The following is a 24,638-nucleotide window of genomic DNA, read 5'->3' as shown; positions in this document are numbered from 1 at the left end:
GAGGCAGGCGGATTTCTGAGTTCGAGGCCAGCCTGGTCTACAAAGTGAGTTCCAGGACAGCCAGGGCTATACAGAGAAACTCTGTCTCAAAAAAAAAAAAAAAAAAAAAGTCAACTGAAAGGAGCAAGAGAAGTGACCCAGTACTTAGGAGCACTTACTGCTATTTATTTATTTATTGTATGTGAGTACACTGTCACTGTCACATGGGGGTCCCATTACAGATGGTTGTGAGCCACCATGTAGTTGCTGGGAATTGAACTCAGGACCTCTGGAAGAACAGTCAAGTGCTTTTAACCACTGAGCCAGCTCTCCAGCCGCACTTACTGCTCTTGCAGAGGACCTAAAGTTTCATTCCTAGCACCTACAACAGGACAGCTCACAACTGCCTGTAGCTCCAGTGTCAAAGAGCTACTTCTGGCTTTTGTGTATAAAGCATACCTTTATATACACACATACACACACAAATTTATAAAAGAGAGACCACAATACTACTGTGAGAAAATACTTTATTTACAGGAAATAAAATATAAATTTAAAAGATACAGAAAAAAACATGGAATTAGGTGCCTGGTAAAGAGTTGATTGAACAAAGAGGCTGAGCGCGATGGTGCATACCTTTAGTCCCAGCACTGCGGAGGTAGGTGGATGGTCTATAAACTGAGTTCCAAGCCAGTGGAGGCTACAGAGTGAGATGTTGTCTCAGAGAATCAGAGAACTGAATAGTGGAGGTAAGGGGGAAAGGAAGAGAGAGAGAATGAAGAAGAGTTAAGAGTCCGGAGCATCTGGTCCCTGTTTAAAGGACTTGTCACAGAAGCATGAGGACCCGTGTTTGATCCCCTAGCACGTACATAAAAGCTAAGCATGACCGAGCATGCCCCAGAGGCTGAGACACGCAAATCCCTGGGGCTTTCTGCCCAGGAAGTCTAGCTGAATCAATGAGCTCTGGGTTCAGTTGGAGACCCCTGTCTCAAAAACAAGCTGGAGTGTGATCAGGGAACGTATCAGCCTCTGGCTTCTGTGCGCCTCCATACGCATGTGTACACATAAATGTGCACACACTACACAGAAGGAAAAATGATGAGGGATTCATATTGAATCTGTGGGCCCTTCTAGCAGGTTTCTATATGCAGTGTTATTTAGTGATGGTTGGGTGGATGACGGTATTTTTCTATCTATCTGTTCTCCTGATACAAACGCTCAAACAACACAAGGCTCTTAGACCGTAAGTGGAGCTTCCTGCTGGGGCATTTTCTCTGGTAACCTGTTTCCTTTTCCCCTCACAATCAGGTGAGAATGAAATCCTGGAGACTCTGCATGCCATTGCAAGCAAGAACCAGATCTGGAGGTCGTATATCGGCATGGGCTATTACAACTGCTCGGTGCCCCAGACCATTTTGCGGAACTTACTGGAGAATTCTGGATGGTAACGTATCTCCTTGCTAGAGAACAGGGATACTACTAAACCCGTGGTCGCTGTATCCCATGCCTCACACACTGACACCTGCCCACTGCTGCCCTCGAAACTTCAGATCAGGAATCCATCCATCTGGGTTTCTGATTGGGAAATCTCTTCCAGGGTGTTGAAATAGATTCTTTTCCCTTCCATTTGCATAAAGTCCAGATCTGGTGATCTCTTCCTGAATCAACCTGAATCTCTATGCTGTTTTTGGACAAGTCTTCACTCCTCTTTGGTGAGACCCTGGGGCATTTTAGGCTGTATCTGAACTTAGTATTGCATCTCAGACTTTTTTTTTTTTTTTTTTTTTTTTTCTTTTGCCAGGGTTTTAAAAGTGACAGTATTCATGTCTCACTTATCCCCACATTTCTTGGTCCAAAGCTGATAGAAATGACGTCATGGTGTCAGAAGAGTGAAGACTGTAACATCAGCTTTATTGCTGCCATTTTACTGAGAATGTGAACATGTGTGTTGTGGACAGGCCTGTGCTTTGCATGGCCAGCTTCTTGTTCCCATCACCCCTTGTTAGTCAGACAAATCTTTCCTGCTCCTGGAGGCAGGGGTTTATGTGTGTCAGAGGACAACTTTCAGGAGTCAATTCTCCTCTGCCATGGGGTCTGGGGAACTCAGGTTGTCAGGTTGTCTCAAAAGTCATTTTCCCCCGCAGGGCCATCCTGCTTGTCTTGTCCCATTTTGACAGGAACCAGATCTGTTGACAACTCCACGTCTGCTCTCTCCCCATGTGGAGATTCTCACAGCTATATACTTTAGCTGCTTTTTAATAAGAGAACAGGAAAGCAGGCCCATCAACACGGAGAGTGTTTGAGTTCTTCAGTGGACGAATGTGCTTGCCAATGTGTTTGATTAGCTGGGGGTTTGTTTTCCACTGCGGCTCTGGTAAAAGTTTGCATGGTAAACTCTAAGGTTGATTTCAAAAGCAAATAGCCTTTCTCCCCACCCCACCTTTTTTTTTTTTTTTTTTTTAAGAGCCTGTTGATGCCCATGAATGGGCTACAGCATTCTCTGCCTGGGCCCTGGCCTCTGGCCTTTGCTCTTAGTGACCATACAGAATGTCTGCCATATTTCTCTCTGGCTGTGAGCGAGTATGCTAATTAATTTGGGGGCAGCCAGTGTTTTGAGAGGGACACAATACTCTGTTTTTCAGCCTCGGGCTTTGGGTGCATTTTAAATATTGTTGCTTTGCATTATTATCCCAAAGCTGGTCAGAACCCCAGGGCGATACTGCACCCTGCTCATGCTGATAGGGAGGGCTGTGAACACGTTGGGTGGTACACTTCACATTATACTTCTGAATAGTTTCCATAGTGATGGAGCCAACAAATTCCGGTGACGTGAGGTGAAAATAAATGGGTCACATAGACTCGAAAGAATACAAACATTTGGGCTCCTAAAAGAAACTGTGCACTGGATCAAGAACTTGTCTCATGGGGTCCACTGTCCCAAAGCATCAATTGCTGAGAACATCAGTAACTAATATCACCATTGGCACTTGCCTTATGGCTTCTGGTGTTTGTAATCTTGGCAATAAGATTAAAACGAGTTTTTTATAAGATTTATGAGCCCTTCTGAAAGCCCCCTACTTTTTCTCTGATTCTAAAAGAAAATCATAACCCAAATAATAGAGGAAACTCGTTAATTAAGAATAAGTGCCAATGTCTTGTTGAATATATTGCCAAGTACCCTAAAATATATTGCCAAGTAACCTACTTCAGAACTATAAGGCTTTTTTAGATATGTAGATAACTTTTAAAATACATCTGTTAGAGTACATCTAGAAAAAGAACGCATTTGAATTAATGTCAATTAAGACACACCCATGGACCACACATCTTTCCCTCTTTTAATTCCTCTTGGTACCTGTTATTGAACTCATGTGTTCACGCCACTTAGAAACATCTGCAGTTCCTCAGACAAATGGTTTTAAACACTTTTCCTCCCTGACTGAGGCAAACTTCTGTATGTATAACAGCAGTCCTTTCATGGCAACTTTGAAAGCCTTTTAAAAATATCAAAAAAAAAAATGTTTTAATTGTATGTGTATGGGTCTTTGTTCCACATACATGTCTGGTGCCCAGAGAAGCCAGAAAGGGACTTACTGTCTCTCTGGAAATGGAGTTACAGCTGGTTGTGACCACCAGGTAGAGAAGCAGTGGTGCTCTTACCTGCTGAACCGTCTCTCCAGCCACTCTTTGATAGCTTTTTTTCCCTTACTCTTTTTTGGAGATAGGCTCACTATAATTTCCCTGGCTGGCCTGGAATTGCTTTGTAGACCAAGCTGGCTTGGTCCTCTCAGAGATCCATCTACCCCTGTCTCCCGAGTGTTGGGATTAAATGAACGCCACCATGCCTGACTTGGTAGCAGTTTTTAACCATGAAATAGGGTTATTCTTTACTTCCTTTCACAGGCCATTGCTAAGAAGAGCATTTAGGCCTGTTATATTTCTCCAGTGTTTAAAAAAAAATTAAAAAAACATGTAACTATTTTAAAAACTTAAAAGAAGTTACTTTCAAAGCAGTGGTGGTTACCTTAACTTAACCTTGGATTATAAAGGGGGCTAATGACAGGAAAGCTGGTCATGGAAAAGACAGAATAAGTAGACCCCACTGGCTGGGGTCATCGCAACTCAGACTGAGCAACTGTGGTCAGGAAATTTAATGTTTTTTTTCCCATGGGTAGTAGGAAGCCTTAGTGATCTTTAAGTTCTGTTCCTTGTGTATACGTGTGTTTATGGGTATGAGTGTGCTGTGGTGCAGTGTGGAGCTCAGAGGACACCTGTGTAGATTCTGGGGACTGAATTTAGGTCTTTGGGCTTGATGGCAACCGCCCCTACCCAGTGAGCTCTCTTGCCAGCCTCAGCAGAGATATTTGAATGGGGAGTCAAAAAATGCACAAAAAATTTGGCAATTTCATAGTTTAAGAATTGTCAGATTAGAACGGCAACGAAGAAAGGCTGGGCAGGTACAGGTGCCACTGGAAGATTAATGGTCTTTATTTGGATTTAAATTGCGTGATTTCATTTTAGACTTTTTTGAAACAGTCTTGAGTGGTCCAGGCTAACCTCAAATGTAGCAGAGGGCGACTTTAAACTTTTTCTCCCAAAGCTGGGATTAAATACGTACGTCACCATACCTGGTCTTTTCCCCTCCTTCTTCTTCTTTTTTTTTTTTTTTTTTTTTTTAATTTATTTATTTATTAGATGTTAGTACACTGTAGCTGTCTTCAGACACTCCAGAAGAGGGCATCAGATTTCATTATGGATGCTTGTGAGCCACCATGTGGTTGCTGGGATTTGAACTCAGGACCTTTGGAAGAGCAGTCGGTGCTCTTAACCACTAAGCCATCTCGCCAGCCCTCCCCTCCTTATTCTTTGTAAATTAATGTGAAATTTTAGGCTCTAATGTTTTTTATGTGTATGCCTGTGCACCGCACAGAGACTAAAGGGCATTAGGTCCTCTGGAACGGCAGTTACAGCTGGCTGTGAGCTGCATGATGCTGGTGCTGGGAACCAGAAGCTGATCCAGAAGCTGACCCTCCACTAGAACAGCACTTTCAACATCCCTGCCTCTGCTCCAAGGTTTAAAAGCAAGGTTATATCTCTACTCATGTGTCTGTAGGGGGTACATTATGTAGCCATGCGGAAGAGCCCCAGTGAGCTGGAGGTGTGGGATGCACGGAATCTAGAGTTACAGGATCCCTATTTGTGAGCATCCCTAGAGATTGTGAGCCATCATGTCCTGCTACCTTTTATTTTAAGTCCCAAACTCACACTCACACATCACATTATTTAGCCCCAGCTGGCCTGGAATTTGCTATGGAAATAGCAAAAACTGCTCACTGTTGTTCAAGAACAACAGCCAGCAAGGTAGAGGTGCCCATGCTTCTGAATGAAAATGAACACTTTGGTGGCTGTTTTTTTTTTTTTTTTAAATTAATTGCTTCACTTCGTGTAGGCCTCACGTGACCTGCTGCTAATTTTGACCCCCCTCCTTACATCTGCTCCAGATAACAACTATTTCTCCTGGATGTAGCTGGGTGTGGTGAAGAACACCTTTAATCTCAGCTCTTGGAATATAATCTCTGTATTTGAAGCCCTCCTGGTCCACAATAGATACCCTTTCTGAAAACAAGAATCAAACAGAAAGAAAGGAAATCGTGTCTGTCTCCTGGTCTAAATCCTAAATGATGTCCCTGAGCACAATGCAAGTGTCCTGTTGTGCAGTCCATCTGAGCATATGGCAGGAACAGTGTCACACTTGTCACACTTGTCTTCCTAACAGGCTGTGTGTGATGCTCTTGTCTGACTGGAGCTCACCACTGCCCATTGTCTGTGGTTCCCTATGATCTCATTTCTCTCATGCTCCCATTCACTTGTCTGCACTGTGTATTGTATTGCATGCGTCCTTCCTTCCACTTCACCTGTCCCTTAGAATTTCCCTTTACAATCCATAATCTAGGCTATGCAGGGAATTAACTGCAGTAACAGTGTGTTCTGCTGTACACATACAAAAAAAAATTTTTTTTTGAGGAAATTATTTTAATGTGCTGATGTAGTACTGAGTGCTGAGATGGTCTTTAAAGATAAACCATTCTAAACAAAGCTTTCAACATAGCAGTGCTTTCAAAGTCTGCATGTGATTATGAGAGAGAGAGAGAGAGAGAGAGAGAGAGAGAGAGAGAGAGAGAGAATGAGAGAATGAGAGAGAATGAGAGAGAATGAGAGAATGAGAATAAAAATGAAAGACATAAATACATCACTTTTGGCTTGGTGTCTTAGTTAATTTTTTATTGCCATGATAAAACACCAGGAGAAGGCAGCTTAGAGAAGAGTTTATTTGGAGGCTTACAGTTTCAGAAGGTGAATTTGTGACCCTCATATCAGGGAGCATGGCGGCAGGCAGACAGGCATGGATTTTAAGAACTAGCTTATAACAGAACACGTGCGGACGCTCTAGGGAACTAGCTCTGTCAAGTGCGTGCTGGGGACCTGAGTTCAGATCCCTAGTGTCCGTGTAAGAGCTAGAGCCACTGCACTCCTCGAGCTGCGGAAGAGGAAATAGGTGGATTGCTGGAGCTCCCAGATCCTAGTGGACTTGGAGAACTCCACTTTCAATGAGAGTTCCTGTCTCAAAAGATAAGCTGGAGCAGGCTGCAGAGGTGGCTCAGTAGAGCACTGGCTGCTCTTACAGAGGACGCAGGTTCAATTCCCAGCACCTACCCGGCAGCTTAGACTGTCTGTAACATCAGTCCCAGGGAATTCCATACCGTCACACTGACATACATGTAGGCAAAATATCAATGCCTATGAGAAACAAAATTAATTTTTTAAAAAGGTAAGCCAAAGAACAACTAGGATCCCAGCATCAACCTCTGCCTTCCACACACACATGCACATATGATGCTCATACATGTGTACAGTAAGACAATTAAAATAGCAATGTAACAAAAAATAATGTAGAGAGCTAGGTATAGTGGTGCATGCCTATAATCCTAGACCTAGAAGTTGAGAGACAGCCAGTTCAAGGACAGCCAGATTTACTGAGTGAATGACAGGTAGTCCAAGCTACATACTAAGATTATGTGTTTAAAAAATAATAATAAATAATGTCAGAGGGCTCAGTAATTAGGAGCACTTATTCTTACAGAGGACCTGGATTTGTTACCAGCATCTACATGGTGGTTCACTGTAACTTGAGTTTCGAGAGATTTGATTTCCTCTCCCGGGCTCCATGGACACTAGATACATAGACAATGCACATCACACAAGCAGGCAAAATATTTGTTGACTTAAAATGAAATAAGTAAATCTATGAAAGAAATGCCCAAAGAATGATAATCTTTTTCTGTGACAATTCTTTTCCTCCCCATAAAAACACAAGCAAATAATATATTAACTGGTTGTTTTATTCCTGTGACCAAATACTCAGCTTAATTAAGTTCCTAAGGGGTAAAAGATTTATTATTTTGGCTAAGGTTGTATGTATGTGTATATGTGTGTGTGTGTGTGTGTGTGTGTGTGTGTGTGTGTGTGTGTGTGTATGCATGTATGCATGTATTGGGGTGCTTCCGGGGACCTCCACAGCGTGTTCATAGAGGTCAGAGAACAACCCGCTAAGGCAGTTCTTGCCTACCATTTGGGTCTCAGGGGTTGAACTCAGGTTGCCAGGCTTAGTGACAATCACCTTCACTTGCCGAGCTATCACCTGCCCAGGTCAGCTACCCCCCCCACCCCCCCTCCCCCCGCCATGTCAATGTCATTGGGAGGGAAGGTGAGGGAACACAGGAGTTCATGTCCTGGCAGCCAGGAACTCGCCTTTTTTTTTTTTTTCAATTCAGTAGACCTCTAAATCTGCTGCATGGTGCTGTCGTCCTCGGAGTGAGTCTCTGCCCGCATTCTGGCAGGGTCTTCAGAAATGTATGTCATTGATCGCCTAAGCAGGTTTAAGTCCAGTCAAGTTGGTCATCTCAGAGTCTTACCAGTGTGTTACATAATTCTCAAGAGCTTTGGGCATTGAATTTGAAAACAATGGGATTTCACGAGCTTTTCTGGTCAGGAGCGGCATGGTTTGGACATAGTCTTCTGTTTCTCTCTCAGGGTCACCCAGTACACTCCGTATCAGCCAGAGGTGTCTCAGGGGAGGCTGGAGAGTTTACTCAACTACCAGACCATGGTGTCTGACATCACAGGCTTGGACATGGCCAACGCCTCCCTGCTGGATGAGGCGACCGCGGCTGCAGAGGCGATGCAACTGTGCCACAGGTGAGAGGCTCTGCGGGAGAGCCCCGCCCCTCCGGAAGAGAGGCATCCCTGAGAACTGTGGGTGGAAACCCCGTGCGGGATTTTAGAGCCGACTGTAGAGTTTGCCAAAAGAAAATTGGCATCAGTAAAGATGATTTTCTGAATGTGTAGCTACCAAAAAGTTTATTTATAATAGAACACTAATGAATCTCAGGTGTTTTGGGCAGACCTTGTATGATCTGAATGCATTATACAGCTTTGAGATCTCTAGGACTTGAACTCAGCTCTTCCTGTCCCTATCTCTTAGTGCGGGTGTTTCAGACACACGCCTTTCCTCCTGCTTTTTCTTCCTATTTCACAGTATATTTTGAACACCTTTTTTACATAGCTTTCTAGAATAGGGCTTCGGGTTTTTTGTTGTTGTTGTTTTGTTTTGTGAAAGTGTGTGTGTGTGTGTGTGTGTGTGTGTGTGTGTGTGTGTGTGTGTGTGATGTGCACAGGTGCCTAAGGAAGTCAGAAAGTGTCAAATTTCCTCGGAGCCACCCAACATGGCTTTGGGTACTAAACTTGGTTCCTCCAAGTGCTGAGGTCACAGACTTGTGCTGAGTCAGACCCAGGGTCTGATGTTTGCTGGGCAAGCACTCTCCCAGCTAGCCCCCGGCCCATCTGTAGCCCTAAGCTCACACTCACAGAAGTGGAGGTGTTTTTTCTTTGCTTATTTGATTGTTTGGGCCAAGGGCTTCATACCTGCCCTGCAGGATGGCCTTGGGCTTCCTTGTGGTGATGGGCTCTACTCTCCCTCAGCAAATGCTTTCTCTTTTCTCCATGTAGATTACAGTACAAGCATGTGTGTGTGTGTGTGTGTGTGTGTGATGTGTGTGTGGGGGTATGGTGTGTGTGTAATGTGTGTGATATGTGTGTGTACGTGTGATGTGATAACGTGTGTGCGGTGTGTGTGTGGTGTGGTGTATGTGTAATGTGATATGTGTGGGGGTGTGTTGTGTGTGATGTGTGTGATGTGTGTGTGTGGGGGGGGTGTGTATGCACACATGCATGCCTCTACATGGCTATCATGGCATGCATGTGTGCATACACACACACACATCTCACACACACACACACACACACACACACACACACACACACACACATACCATGTAGAGACTAGAAGATCTGGGAGTCATCATTCTCCCACTTCGTTGAGGCAGCGTCTGTCTTGTTTCTACCCACCTGAGACTCTAAGCTAAAATACTTCGGTGACAACAATATATATTACTTTCTTTACGAGACATTTTTGTAGTGGTTTCAATTTCCCTTTATACCTAATATCTGTCCTTTTCTTTTTATCATAGTGTAAATTTCCTAAAACTGAATTGTTTTTTGTTAAATTATGTTGGAACAGGCTTGAATTTCACTGGATTGCCGTCAGGAACTCTGAGTCACCAATCACTTAGTTCTCTTTAGAGTATGCTTAGAGTTTCTCTCACTGCTTTTGGTGCTGGAGAAGTGGCTCAGTTGGTAGAGAACTTGACCAAGTTGATCACCTACCTACACTAGCCGTAAAGTCTCGCACTCCGCACTGTGTAGGCGGTGGCAGGAGTTGGAGGCCAAACCAGAATATCTGAGAAGGAAAAAAAAAACTCTTCAAGTTTACATGTGCTTTTTCTTTTCAACAGACACAACAAGAGGAAGAAATTTTTCGTTGATCCTCGTTGTCACCCACAGACGATATCAGTTGTCCAGACTCGAGCCAAGTAATTGATTTAAATTGTGTTTTGAGCCAAGGGTAATGTCATATTATCTCTACCGTGTCTCTCTTTCCCACTTCCAATCTGATTGGAAGTGAACCTGCTTTATACTGAATTTGGTGAGTTTGCTTCCCCCCCTTTCTCCCATGGATGCCTAGTCCCTCCTCAGTACTGAGGGGCAAGCACACGCTGAGTTCATTTGCCTTTGCGCTATCGTAAGTCCCCATGCTGTTCTGTCGTCTCATGGTAAAATTTAAAATACTAAAAGCAGCTTGAGGCAGGAGGATTCCAGACGAGCCACATGGTATGAACCTGTCCCAAAGTAGAGATTAGGGCCATAGCTCAGCAGTAGGACTTGGTTTCAATCCCTAGTACCAAGAAAGCAAAAGGAAAAGAGTCAGAGGGCCAACAAAAGATGAAATAAAGTAACCCCAGCGATGTTTTGGACAGTTGGAAAAGCAGAGCTCACACATGCCTGCCATAGCCATGGTTTCCGGTGTGCTTCATGCAGATGCAGTTGCTAAGGAAACCACACCACACCTAAGGACCACTTTGATTAGTCCTGTAAGTAACCGAAACATCCCTGGCCCAGCCATTACTGCATCTGCTTTCTGCTTTGGCAATGTGGGCATTCTGCCCCACACTGCCCTTCAGAAGGGATTGGAGTTGTAGTTAGAGGGAAGAAGCTGGGCGTGGTGGCGCACGCCTTTAATCCCAGCGCTTGGGAGGCAGAGGCAGGCAGATTTCTGAGTTCGAGGCCAGCCTGTTCTACAAAGTGAGTTCCAAGACATCCAGAGCTATACAGAGAAACCCTGTCTCGAAAAACAAAAACAAACAAACAAACAAACAAAAAGAATCTAAGGAAGTCCTTGTTGCCATCTGGACATGTTTCATTTACCTTAAACTGAGCCTGGGTGTTCCAGAGATGGCTCTGTTGTAAGGACTGGATCTTTAGCTCTAGGAGGTGATGCTCTTGCCAGGAGTAGGTTCTCACAGAGAGTTGGGGGAGGGTAGTGGGAAGGACAGAAGAGAGAGAAGAGTGAAGCATGTATGTGAGTTAGCATGGAGCACTCTTAAACCTTAATGAGCCAGGATGAGGTGAGGTGTGGCTGGGAGTGAGGCTGGAAGCACACCTAGGGAAAAAATGGAAAACGAATACAGTCTCCCTGGAGACAAGCTGCTGATGATTGCATTTTCTGGGCCGGGCATGATGGCTTAAGAGATGGGTCAGCAGCCTGACAGCAGGAGTTTTATCACCACAACCCCTGATGGATGGAAAGAGAGACCTCACTCTCCAAAGTTATCCTCTAACCTCTACACATGAGTATCTGCACTTTTGAATGCATGGGGCACACACACACACACACACAAGCACGGGCACGCGCAAACACACACACACACACACACACACACACACACACACACACACAGAGGCATGCATGCACTCACACACCATAATAAAGAGGACCAATTTTCCCTTGTACTTTCAGATATAGGGGGGTGCTTGTCGAGCTGAAGTTACCCCATGAAATGGATTTCAGTGGCAAAGATGTCTGTGGGGTGCTATTCCAGTACCCAGACACTGAGGGGAAGGTGGAGGACTTCACGGAACTTGTAGACAGAGCCCATCAGACCGGGGTAGGTAAGCCTCTCATTGAGGTTCAGGACGCTATGTCCCAGTTTCCATATCTGTCTGTCTTTTGGTATATTTTAATCTCTTTACAATGATCACGTGGAATGGTGACATCTTCTTCCCCTACTCCTTCCTCTTCATTACTGTCACCCACCAATTCCCTGGTACTCAAAGGCACTCAGTAAATATTCTTCCGCACGAATGCACAAGCAAATGGAATTTCCAGCCATGCCCCTCCCAGCCAGCCTGCCTGTGGTGGAGATAACTCCTGCTGCAGTTGGGATAAATAAGGCGATAACCTTGACCTCTCCGTTTCCTCCCCAGAGCCTGACGTGCTGTGCTACTGACCTCTTAGCTCTGTGTATTTTGAGGCCACCTGGAGACTTTGGAGTGGACATTGCCCTGGGCAACTCCCAGAGATTTGGAGTGCCACTGGGCTATGGGGGACCACATGCCGCCTTTTTTGCTGTCAGAGAAAACCTGGTGAGGATGATGCCTGGACGGATGGTGGGGGTGACAAGGTAAAGCTTCACGCCCCCCTTACTGTCCCCCATCACGACCTTCCCTGTTCCTTTTCTCTCCTTCACTTTGTGTATGTGCATGTGTGTACGCCATATGTGCCTAGAAACTCGAGGAGACCAGAAAAGGGCATTGGGTCCCCCAAAGCTGGAGCAACAGGCGGTTCTGAGCTGCCCGGTGTGGGTGCTAGGGACTGAATTCAGGTCCTCTAGGGAGCAGCGAGTGCTCATGAGCCCACCCCTCCCCCGTCCTTTTTCTATGATCGCTCTCTAAATTTAATTGGTCCACGTCAAGTAGATTAAAAACAAGTTAAGAAGAGGGAATCCATCTGGGTTATGTACTATACAGCGTTATTCAGACAACGCGAAAAGGTGTGTGTATCTTTTGTAAGGTATTGGTGGAGTCATGTACAGGCAATAGCTTGATAGATGTCCAGAGAGACCTGCCTATTTGTAAGTGCATTGTGCCTAACCAGTTTCTTTTTTAAATATCACATTGTGGAAGGAAGAACTCACTTTTGCAATAAAAGCAAGGATTTAGTGTGACCCAGTAGGGTTCTGGGGGTTCTGAGGGTTTCTCTGTGTAGCCCTGGCTGTCCTGGAACTCACTCTGTAGACCAGGCTGGCCTCGAACTCAGAAATCCGCCTGCCCCTGCCTCCCAAATGCTAGGATTAAAGGCATGCACCACCACTGCCTGGCTGACTAGTGCCTCTTAAATAAAGAATTTAGAGGAATTCCAGGATATATATATATATCATTCATATATATATCATATATACATATATATGTATATATACACATATATATGATAAAATTGTCTATGATATATAGTGTATATATATATATACACACATATATATACAGCATATATATGTGTGTGTATATATATGTGTATATTATTATAGCCTGTATATATCTACATAATTTGTATATCAATATATCTACATATGTATATATAGTTTTGGGGTCTATGATAAATATATATACATACAGTTTATGTAGATATGTATACAGATTATGATAAATATATGTGTACATATATGTATATGTGTATATATATACAGTTTATACATTTATATATGTATCCATGTATACATTAAAGAGGGAAAATGTAGCTGGGCATGGTGGCGCACGCCTTTAATCCCAGCACTTGGGAGGCAGAGCCAGGTGAATTTCTGAGTTTGAGGCCAGCCTGGTCTACAGAGTGAGTTCCAGGACAGCCAGGGCTACACAGAGGAACCCTGTCTTGAGTGAAACCAAAAAAAAAAAAGAAGGAAAATTTTTACATGGTAAGTAGTGAGACTTGTTAGCGTTCTTTCAGTTTCCATCTAGACTCTTCAAACCTCCAGTGCTGAAACACTATTTTCTCAGGTCATCACCCTTCCGCTTCATCAGCCATGGACTGACATAGAATCCTTGGTCCCCATCATCCTGTGAGGGAGAGTGATTCCTGGGAAATCTCCTTTCACTAGTCCAGGCTTTATTGAATATGTCTCAATGCCTCAAAGTCCAAATTAAAAACCTATTGTGCTAATAGAAGAGGGCCGCGTGGACGTTGGGTTTTATGAGCGTTTCCCACACAAATCTGCTGCGTTCACTTCCTCTGGGAAAGCAGGCCCATCTACAGCAGCGGTTCTTCACCTTCCTAATGCTGCGGACCCTTTAATACAGTTCCTCATGCTGTGGTGACCGTCCCCCAACCATAAAGTTATTTTTGTTGCTACTTCACAACTGTTATTTTGCTACCATTTTGAGTCATAATATAAATATAAACATTCAGGATATCTGATATTCAACCCCCGTGAAAGGGTCATTTACCTCAAAGGGGGTTGTGACCCACAGTCCAAGAACCTGGTTGAGAAGTTCTGTTCTAAGGCAGTCCTGGTGCTTTGATGATCCGTGCTGACTGGATGTGTTGTCTTGATCCAGGGATGCCACAGGGAAAGAAGTGTATCGCCTCGCTCTTCAGACCAGAGAACAACACATCCGGAGAGACAAAGCCACCAGCAACATCTGCACAGCTCAGGTAAGTGTCCTGTCCAACCGCCTGCTGAATGCTGTGAGCAGCTCACGCGCTCTCTCACTTCCTCATTCCGTTGCCACCTACTGGCGAGCGTGTACGCTAGAGATGGACAGATCTTAATGACAGAGAAGCCTGGTTTTGGGGGGGTTTTGTTTGTTTGTTTTGTTTTGTTTTCCCCAGGGCATTTCTATGTCATGTGGTCTGGCTTCTTACTTTTTCTATGTCACGTGGTCTTGCACCTCAATGCGTTTCTATGTCACGTGGTCTTGCATCTCACTGCATTTCTATGTCACGTGCTCTTGCAACTCACTGGGTTTCTATGTCACGTGGCCTTGTATCACCTTGCGTTTCTGTCACTGACGTTGTCTAGGCATTCTTTTTGGCATTAGTAACAAAACAATAAAAAATACAACACTGCGTCCAGAGAGATAGCTCAGTAGTTAAGAGTGCTTGCTTCTCCAGAGGATCCAAGTCGGCTTCCCAGAGCCCAAGTTGGGAGCTCACAGCTGCCTGTGCTGCAGCTGCAGTGGATCCAAAGCCCTCTTCTGGCCCCTGAGTATATCTGAACACATGTGACGTGTATTCATACAGAATGTGGCGTGTATTTACACAGACACAAGCACATATACAAACATTATTGGTGTTTCCCTAAAATCACACCTTTGACATCTTGAACTGATCAAGTTCAGAGAACAGATGAAGGGATGCTCTTTAATCTCCACACGCTTTGAGTGTGTTTATTGTGAAGTATGGTCCTCAGGGTCTCTCAAATTCTTAGCCATGGGCAGTCCATATGGGTGGAAGTGTGACACCATTTCTTTGAGCTACAATGGAAGATCTCCAAGAAGTAGGTCAGGAGGACAGAGGTGACAGGCTAGAGGGGAAGTTCTAAACTGGCCTCTTCTGGTAGTCTTGAAGCATTTTGGGGGGAGTCATGAAAAGTGTTTCTGAAATTGATGAAATAAAGGTAGCAGTTCTGGGGCTCCTGAGCTCCTGGAGTTGCTTCAGGATTTGAGTTGGGTTCTAGACACTTAGCCAAGGCCCAGCATGAGTAGTACATGCAAAAACAACCCATCAAAAGTAGGCAAAGCCAGGCGTGGTGGTGCAGACCTTTGCTCCCAGCACTCAGGAGGCAGGGGCAAGAGGAGCTCGGACTCTCTGGAAGAGTAACCAGTGCTCTTGACTACTGAGCCATCTCTCCCAGAACCTATTCTGTTTGTTTTTTAATATAGGTATGTGTATGAACATATGTGTGTGCCATGACACATGTGTGGAGGTCAGAGGTCAGCTTGCACGAGTCAGTTCTCTCCTTCCTTCCAGTGAGGAATCTAGAGCTCACACTCAGGTCATCAGGGTCAGTGGGCTTTCCTCCCACCCGCTGAGCTGGCTTGCTGCTCCTGTTGCTTCAATGTTTGAAAATCATTTTCTAAGTGCCCCTGGGCTGTGTACAGTGAACAGTTCTGTGGCTGTTGCTTCTTCATTTACTCATGTGGCTCATTTCATAGTTTTGCTGCATAATTTACAGAAGTTATGAAAATGATGTTTATAGAAAAACCTGGAAGAAAATCATGTTTGCCCTGGGGATGATGGATGATGACACTCTGTCTTCCCTGGATTTTAATCTTTTTTTTTTTTTTTGTAGATTGTCTAGTTCTTTATTCATTTTCCTTACATGTTTTGTAAGTTGTCTGTGGCTCATAGTCCTCCAGTGCCTTCGTCTTGGCAAAGCACACAGTTGCCCTTCTGCCCAGATGCAGCTGAATTTTCCTGGGCTCTGTCTTCTGCCCTGTCTTTGGGTATCATCTGCTGCTGCTTCTGTCAGCTGTTGGTGTTTTTGTTTGTTTGTTTTTTGTTGTTGTTGTTTTCGTTTTTTTTTGTCCTGCATATGGTCCACGGTGAACTTTTTTAGATTTGCATCATTGATAGAGCATGGCCACTTCTTTTTTTTTTTTTTTTTTTTAAGATTTTTATTTATTTATTATATGTAAGTACACTGTAGCTGTCTTCAGACACTCCAGAAGAGGGCGTCAGATCTTGTTACAGATGGTTAAGAGCCACCATGTGGTTGCTGGGATTTGAACTCCGGAAGAGCAGTGGGGTGCTCTTACCCACTGAGCCATCTCACCAGCCCCGCATGGCCACTTCTTTCTTTTAATTTCTGAAAGTCTGTTAATGGATTATATTTTAAAATCTTTCTATGAACGAGTGGCCTAACTGATATCAAAATTATCACCATGTTTTGTCTCCCCCCTCTCCTTTTTCTTTGAAACAGGGCCTCATTGTGTCTCAGGGGTTCCCTCCATGCCACTATATAACTAAGGATACTCTTAAATTTCTCATCCTTCCAGCCTCTAGCACTTGGGAGGTAGACAGGAGGATCATAATTTTAAAGCCACCCTGGGCAGCACAATAAGACCCAAAGAAAAATAATAGAGATTTATTTTCACTACATAAAGTGATGTATGTGCTCTACGAGATGCAGAAGACCAGGCCAGTGGCTTCCACCCTTCCCAAAACTGTGACCGTGACCCTTTAATACAGTTCCTCATGTTGTGGCCACCCCCGACCATAAAGTTATTCTCATTGCTATTTCATAACTGCAATTTTGCTACTGTTATGAATTATAATATAAGTATTTGTGTTTTCTTATGCGATCCCTGTAAAAGAGTCTTTCATCCTCTCGAGGGTATCTGCTGTGTAGGCAAAGAATAGACAAAGTCAGAGGCCAGAGGATTGGATCTAGAACAACGAATATTCGGTCTGGTCAGAATGATGTGTATGCATACTCAAAGCTTTTTAAAAAAGGACATGGAAAAGAAATGTTTAAAAATCTTCCTGTAAGCCAGGTGTAGAGGTGCATAGCCAAAATTTCTGCAGTAGGGAGACTGAGGCACGAGGATTCCAATTCAAGGTCAGCCTGAGGCAAACAGCTAGACCCTGTTAACAACGAGAACAAGTAGAACAAACGAGATGGTTCAGTGGGTAGGGGTCTCTGCAACTGGCTCCCAAGTGTTGTCACCTTCCTCCTCCTCTCTTCCCCCCCTCCTCCTTCTTCCTCTCTCTCTCTCTCTCTTTCTCTCTCTCTCTCACACACACACATACACACATACACAAATAAATAAATATGGATATCAATACATATACATGTATATATGTAAATATATTTAGTTGTTAAAAATTGCAGAGTCTGCCAGGTGTGGTGGCATATGCCTTCAATTCCAGCCCTCAGGAGGCCGAGGTTGACAGATCTCTGTGAGTTTGAGGGCAGCTTGGTCTACGTAGTGACTTTGAGGTCAGCAAGGTCTGCACAGAGAATTCCTGTCTCAAACAAAACAAAGAAATAAATAAATTACAGGCTCTAGGAAGATGACTCTGTGTTAAGGTCTCTTGTTGATCTTGCAGAGGACCTGGGTTCAGTTCTTAGCATCTATGTGATGAGCTCACAACTTCTACAATTTCAGATGAAAGGGATCTGATTCCTTTTCTGACCTCCATGGCTTCTTGCATGCATGTGGTGCTCCTACATACACTCAGGCACACACACATGTAAAATTAAGTGAATGAATGCTTTAACATTACATTTATTTATTTAGTGAACTGGTTCTTAACCTGGGTCACGACCCTTTGGGGGTTACATCAGATATCCTACATATCAGATATTCATATCACGATTCATAGCAATAGCGAAGTTACAGACGTGAGGTAACAATGAGATGATTTTATGGCTAAGCTCACCACATGAGGAGCCGTATCAAAGGGTTGCAGCGTTAGGTTGAGAAGCACTGCTGAAGTGTATCTGTCTGAGTACGGGCACAGGAATGTCATGGTGCTTGTGTGGAGGTCAGGGCACAACCGCAGGTGTCAGATGTTGCATTTCTGGCTTTCTGTGGGTTCCAGAGGACCTGAACACAGGTAAGTACGTTACCCACTGAGCCATCTCTCCAGGCCTCACTCTTCTGTCTGTTACTGAAGTTTAATCTCTTGTGCGTGAGCCTCAGGAGAACTGCATCTCTGAGTTTTTGAGTGTTTGAACACGGCTTGCTGTTTTGATTCTGGAAGAAATGTTTAATTATGTAAAAAAAAAACAAAAAACTCAGATCTCATTTTTCCCCATGAGGTCTTTATTGTTCTACACTCTTCCAACAGTAGCTATGGCTTGCTGGTGCTGAGAGCAGCCTGTTTTCCCTCATGACTGACCCATTGTACCAGTGCGACCCTTTATGGGGTAGAGAGACTTAAGTGCTGTTTTCCCTCAGGCTACTTAAGCGGTTGTTCCAGAGAATGCAGGAAATTAAATCATTTGGGCCCATTATTTCTTTAGCTTGGTCATCCTAAGTCCATAGTTCCTTCCTCCCACCAATACATGGTTCTTCCAATACATGGTTGACTCTGTAAATGTTCTGTCTTGTTTCAGGCCCTTTTAGCCAACATGGCTGCCATGTTCGCCATTTACCATGGATCCCACGGGCTGAAGCACATTGCTAAAAGGGTTCATAATGCTACTTTGATTTTGTCTGAAGGTGAGTGGGTTATGTTCCCAGCATAACAAGATGGATATATGTGTCTAAGGACATGAAGTCTTGGAACTAAAGGTCAAATAAGAAACAGGACAGTATTTTCAGTATCAGGACAGCGTGACAGGCAGACTGCTAGGTTTTTCCTTTTTCTCTTCTCTTCTCTTCTCTTCTCTTCTCTTCTCTTCTCTTCTCTTCTCTTCTCTTCTCTTTTCTTTTCTTTTCTTTTCTTTTCTTTTCTTTAAGACAGGGTCTCACTATGCAGCCCTGGCTGGCCTTCGACTCACCATGTAGAACAAACAGGCTTTGAACTCACCAGAGACACTCCTGTCTCTGCCTCCTGAGTACTGGGACTAACGTCATGTGTTACCCCATGCAGTGAGTGTTGATATTTGTGGTAGATGAGGTTCTTAATCTTTCTCACCCCAAATCCAAATGGAGGATGAATATTTTTATAAGAAAATGGTCAAAAGTCATTCTACAATTTAGAAATAAATAAGCATACAAACAAATGACTACTGGACCCATACAATCTCACCCTCTTTATTAATTCAGGAACTATTTGAATTGTTTTGTTGTGTACTTGACAAAGGTAGCCTCAAACTTATGGTGTGGCTGAAGATAGCCATAAACTCCTAATCCCCTGCCCTGACTTGCCAAGTGCTGAGATTATACGCATGTGCCGCCACACACACTTTTATTATTATTATTATTATTATTATTATTATTATTATTATTATTATTGGTTTTTTTCTTGACAGGGTTTCTCTGTGTAGCCCCGCTTGTCCTGGAACTCTGTAGACCAGGCTGGCATCGAACTCAGAAATTCACCTGTCTCTGCCTCCCAAGTGCTGGGATTAAAGGCATGCGCCACCACGCCCGGCTTCTTTTATTATTTATAATTTTTAATTTTTGTGTGGTTTTGGGACTGAAGCCCAGAGCCCTCTGCATGCATATCTTCCACTGAGTTAGGCTCTTGGGCCTTGGCCTTCCGCTTTGGTTAGGATTAAGAAATGGCAGTCCCCTGTTGTGGTAGCTTTTCATAGATGACAGTTAACTATTGTACCAAAGTTTTTAAATTGATTTGGGGAAGATGACCTCACAAACACAAGGCCTTGAATTTAGATCTTCAGACCCCACTTACAAAGCTGGGGCGTGGCTCAGATTTCAGTACACAGCTGGAATCCCAGGGGTGGGGAGGTATTGACTAACAGTCCCTGGTGTTTACTAGCTGGCTAGTCTAGTTGAGTCCAGATTTGGTCTGACCTTGTGTCAACAAACAAACAAATATGAAAGGGATTGAAGAAGATAGTCTGTGTTGATGTCTGACCTCCACATGCATATACATTATACGTACAGAGAAGGGCAGTTGACTAACGACTTCTACCTGCTACAACAACAAAACCAACTTAATTATGCCTACAAATTATCCAGCTCCACTACTCTTAGGCATATATCTAAAGGAAGTAACCAGATAAATGTGAAAGGGTTGTCCACTGAAACCACATTTACAATAAATAGTCCAGCCTTGGACTATTATTGGAAGCAGATTAAATATTCAACAACACATAATTATATTATATCAAGAACACATAATTACATTATGTTGTATCTATTCAGCTATTGAAAATATGTGGTGGCTGGCGAGATGGCTCAGTGGGTAAGAGCACCCGACTGCTCTTCTGAAGGTCCAGAGTTCAAATCCCAGCAACCACATGGTGGCTCACAGCCATCTGTAATAAGATCTGATGCCCTCTTCTGGAATGTCTGAAGACAGCTACAGTGTACTTACATATAATAAATAAATCTTAAAAAAAAAAAAGATAATATTTAGAAAATATGTGGGAGTTGATTTATAGACAACTAAAGATAAGAACTTGTATATTGGCTCATCTCTGTAATCATAGTTAAGATAAGTTGAGGCCATAAGTTAAGGCCAGCCTGGTCTACATTGTGAGCTCCAGGATAACCAAGGCTACATAGGAAGAGTCAGGTTTTTTTTAAAAAGGTGTTTATGATGAATTCCAGACCTATGTGAAATTTGTATAATCCTCCTGTCACATTCTCCTAATTTATAGGGTTCTAGGCATAATGTTCTTTTTAAAAAAGTGTAACCATACAAAGACACAGACACACACACATACACACATGCACACACACACAAGTGAGCAGGACAAAATGACATATACACAGAGAGACAGACACACAAATACAGACACACAGTGACACGTGTACACACACACACACACACACACACACACACACACAAAATGAGATTGCACCCATTTCTAATATGTACATCAAAGTATAGGTAGTATTGATTTCTGGTTAGTCTTCTGGTGATTTTTCCTCCCTTGTTTGGTGTGTATTTCATGATTTTTCTATAGCATGATATTCATCGTTGGCCAGTAGACGACACGCAGTGGTCACCTCTTGATGTCTGTGATGCTAGTGGTTATTATGCAGAGCTCTGTCTGAGATGATTATGTTCCTGGTCTTGCCTAGGTCTCAAGCGAGCAGGACATCAACTCCAGCATGACCTGTTCTTTGACACTTTGAAGGTTCAGTGTGGCTGCTCAGTGAAGGAGGTGCTGGGCAGAGCAGCTCAGAGGCAAATCAACTTTCGACTCTTCGATGACGGCACAGTGAGTCAGACGCTTAGCATTAGACCAGTTCTTTGGGTCTCCGAAGGTTCTCTTATGAAAGGCCCTCCACTTTGTTTAACAAACGTTGGCGATTTAGAGTCTAGTTTTTGTAAACATCGAATTTCTAGCTTGTTCTACTGTGATCTTTGCCAAGAATAATACATTGTCCTCATCTTTCTTGAGGTTCTTTTTGTACGTGGGACTGACTGTTCGTGATTTAGGGTCTAAGATAACAAAGAGAGTTTGGGGGATGAAGAAGCTAACCACGTTTAGTGCCTGTGGGAGCAGCCTGAAGTCACTGGACTGTTAGTGTCCACAGTTGGCTTTCCAAATTCAAAGCTTTCCAAGTCTGAGACTGGTCCAGTTCCTTTCCCTTAAAGATCAGCGTGACCTGGGGGGTTCCCTGGTCTTCTCGAGTGGATGAGTGAGGAGTCTGGAGGGTTCCCTGGTCCTCTAGAGTGAATGAGTGAGGAGCTTGATCAGAACCCTCTCCTTCTCCCTTGTGGTATCTTGGACAGTTTCCTCCTGTGGTCTGGAGTTTGGAGCTGACGACTTCCATTTGGTTTTTGTTTCTGTAGCTCGGCATTTCATTGGATGAAACAGTCACGGAGAAGGATCTGGATGATTTACTGTGGATCTTCGGCTGTGAGTCATCTGCAGTGAGTAACAGCATATTGTCTGCCTAGTGATTATTAGTTGTGGTGTCGAGGATGACTCTGCTCTCAAGTGGGGCAGTGGCCACCCTGCTGCTCAAATTATGTCACTGCCTCTCTGTCCCTTATCCCTGTGACTGCTGATAACTCAAAGTCACTGTTAACAGACCCTACCCAGGTCAGCGCATCCAGGCTAAGGGGTTATTAGCAGTGCTGCACCCCGACTTTAATACAAAAATTTGTGACATTGCATCTCGGTTTCTGTCAATTCTGGGAAAGCTATGACACTCATTCATTTAATGAGTAATTCTAAATGATGTATTATGTGTCAGATATTGAATGCCCTGAGGTTAGGGTGGCAAATTGGGCATGGGTCCTGCCTCTACTAAGTATACAGTCCGGTGAGGAGCCAGACAATAATCTCAGCATAGTCTGTGAGGTATCTGTGAGCAGAATGGCTCGGCTTCTTACCAGGGTTTGGGTCAGTTCCCTACGCTAAGATAGAAATACAAGTGTGAGTTATGATACACCAGGATGGTGTGAGACAGGAGGGGAGTGGGCTCAGATGTATATTCTATCCTGGTGAATACAGCCATGAAGACCAGGGGGAGAGAGAGAGAGANAGAGAGAGAGANAGAGAGAGAGAGAGAGAGAGAGAGAGAGAGAGAGAGAGAGAGAGAGAGAGATTCCTGTGACACTGAAGGAGTTCTGTGTAACTGAGTGGGTTTCCACAACAGCTATCAGGGATGAGCAAGGCGCAGGGTTACCATCCCATAATAGGATGGAAGTGAAAGAGATGTCAGTGGTTCCCTAGGTCCATGCAGGATCCAAACAGAGCATTTTGCACTGCTTGTTGCATGGTTATTACTTCAGTGAATATTTGTTTACTGAGTCAGTCAAAGAAAGTTTTTACTGGGGCCGGCGAGATGGCTCAACGGGTAAGAGCACTGACTGCTTTTCCGAAGGTCCTGAGTTCAAATCCCAGCAACCACATGGTGGCTCACAACCACCCATAATGAGATCTGACACTCTCTTCTGGTATGTCTGAAGTCAGCTATGGTGTACTTATGTATAATAATAAATCTTTGGGCCAGAGCACAGAGGCTGACCAGAGCAAACAGAGGTCCTAAAAATTCAATTCCCAACAACCACATGAAGGCTCCACAGCCATCTGTACAGAGACAGTGCACTCACATTCGCAAAATAAATAAATAAACCTTTAATAGGAAAACAAAGGAAAGAAAAGAGAAGAGAAGAAAAAGAAATCTTTTACTGTAAAAGTTGAAATACCTTCCAGAATACTGAGTCTTTGGTTGTCCAGACTTATTAAGAGCATTATTTGGGCCGGGTGAGGTGGCGCATGCCATTAATCCCAGCACTCAGGAGGCAGAGGCAGGCGGATTTCTGAGTTCGAGGCCAGCCTGGTCTACAAAGTGAGTTCCAGGACAGCCAGGGATATACAGAGAAACCCTTTCTTGGAAAACAAAACAAAACAAAACAAAACAAAAATAAGAGCATCATTCAGCGCCAGAGGCTAGTTATAATCTCCCAAGAAGCTTCACAGTGGTCTCCCACTGTGGCCATGTAAACTCCTTTCCTGTCATTTCCTCACGATTATTGGTCTGTATGCATTTGAGGGATGTTTCTGGAGTCACTGATATGACTCAGGATAGCTGTGTCTTTCCATATGTTTTCTGCAGCTGTGATAAAACACTACAACCATGGGGGCAACCTAGGGGCAGGAAAGTTACAGTCCCTGGTTGAGGGAAGGCAGGGCAGGAACCCAGGTGTAGATCAAGGGCAGACACTGCTTATCATCTTGCTTTCTCACACAACCCAGGCCCACTTGCCCAGGGTGGCAGCAACATACCCCATCCTCCTCCATCCATCGTCGGCCAAGGAAGTGCCCCACAGACTTGTCCACAGACCAGTCCAGTGGAGGAAGTTCTTAAGTTGAGATTCCCTCTTCCCAGTTTACTTTAGTTTGGGTCAAGTTCACGAAAAGCACACCAGCACACCGTGCTATTAACATAGGGAGGGATGAGAAACAGGCAATGTATTATTAAATGAGATGTTCTAGATATAAAATCTGTATGATTTGCATACATTTTTTCCCCATGACTGGAGCACCTTGGCTCTCTTGATAATATCATGGATGAACAGATGTTTTTATTTTTGTTTATTTATTTTGTTGTGCTAGTGATTGAACACCACACACACACAGAGACACAGACACACACACACACACACACACCAGGTAAGGACTTGACTAGTGAGCTATACCCTGTAGTTTACAGCTCTCAGTTGGTTTGTTTGTTGCTGTCTTTTTGGTGATGTGTGCTAGGTTTGAACTCAGGGCTTTTTTTTGTGCCAGGCAACTGACCTGGTCCTGAGTTATACCCACAACTCAAATGTTCATATTTGTTAGTTTATTTTAGTTTTTTTGTTTACTTGTTTATTTTATTAAGTCAAGATCTAGTATAACCAAGGGTTTAACAACTTTTTAAAAAATTATTTATTTTTATTTTACATGTATAAGTGGTTTTTTTAATAAGCTATTTCTTTTTTTTTTTTTTTTTTTAAGATTTATTTATTATGTAAGTAGCTGTCTTCAGACACTCCAGAAGAGGGAGTCAGATCTTGTTAAGGATGGTTGTGAGCCACCATGTGGTTGCTGGGATTTGAACTC

The 24,638-nt window shown here is 43.7% G+C and overlaps 1 protein-coding gene across 1 annotated transcript in view; it reads left to right on the top strand.

Annotated features, from left to right (window-relative positions):
* Gldc (glycine decarboxylase) overlaps positions 1–24,638 on the top strand; it is a 79,348-nt gene that overhangs the window by 16,919 nt on the left and 37,791 nt on the right. Inside the window, exons 3-11 of the mRNA XM_021192925.2 lie at positions 1,288–1,423; positions 8,071–8,235; positions 9,891–9,968; positions 11,453–11,600; positions 11,920–12,116; positions 14,044–14,140; positions 18,552–18,657; positions 21,157–21,296; positions 21,875–21,955. Coding sequence (XP_021048584.1) covers positions 1,288–1,423; positions 8,071–8,235; positions 9,891–9,968; positions 11,453–11,600; positions 11,920–12,116; positions 14,044–14,140; positions 18,552–18,657; positions 21,157–21,296; positions 21,875–21,955 — 1,148 coding nt within the window. The remainder of the gene's footprint in view (positions 1–1,287; positions 1,424–8,070; positions 8,236–9,890; positions 9,969–11,452; positions 11,601–11,919; positions 12,117–14,043; positions 14,141–18,551; positions 18,658–21,156; positions 21,297–21,874; positions 21,956–24,638) is intronic.

The sequence above is a fragment of the Mus pahari genome, chromosome 1 (assembly GCF_900095145.1).
Source record: "Mus pahari chromosome 1, PAHARI_EIJ_v1.1, whole genome shotgun sequence".
Classification (NCBI taxonomy): domain Eukaryota; kingdom Metazoa; phylum Chordata; class Mammalia; order Rodentia; family Muridae; genus Mus; species Mus pahari.
Note: the sequence above shows the minus strand (reverse complement) of the source record. Positions and strands in the feature narration are given on the sequence as shown.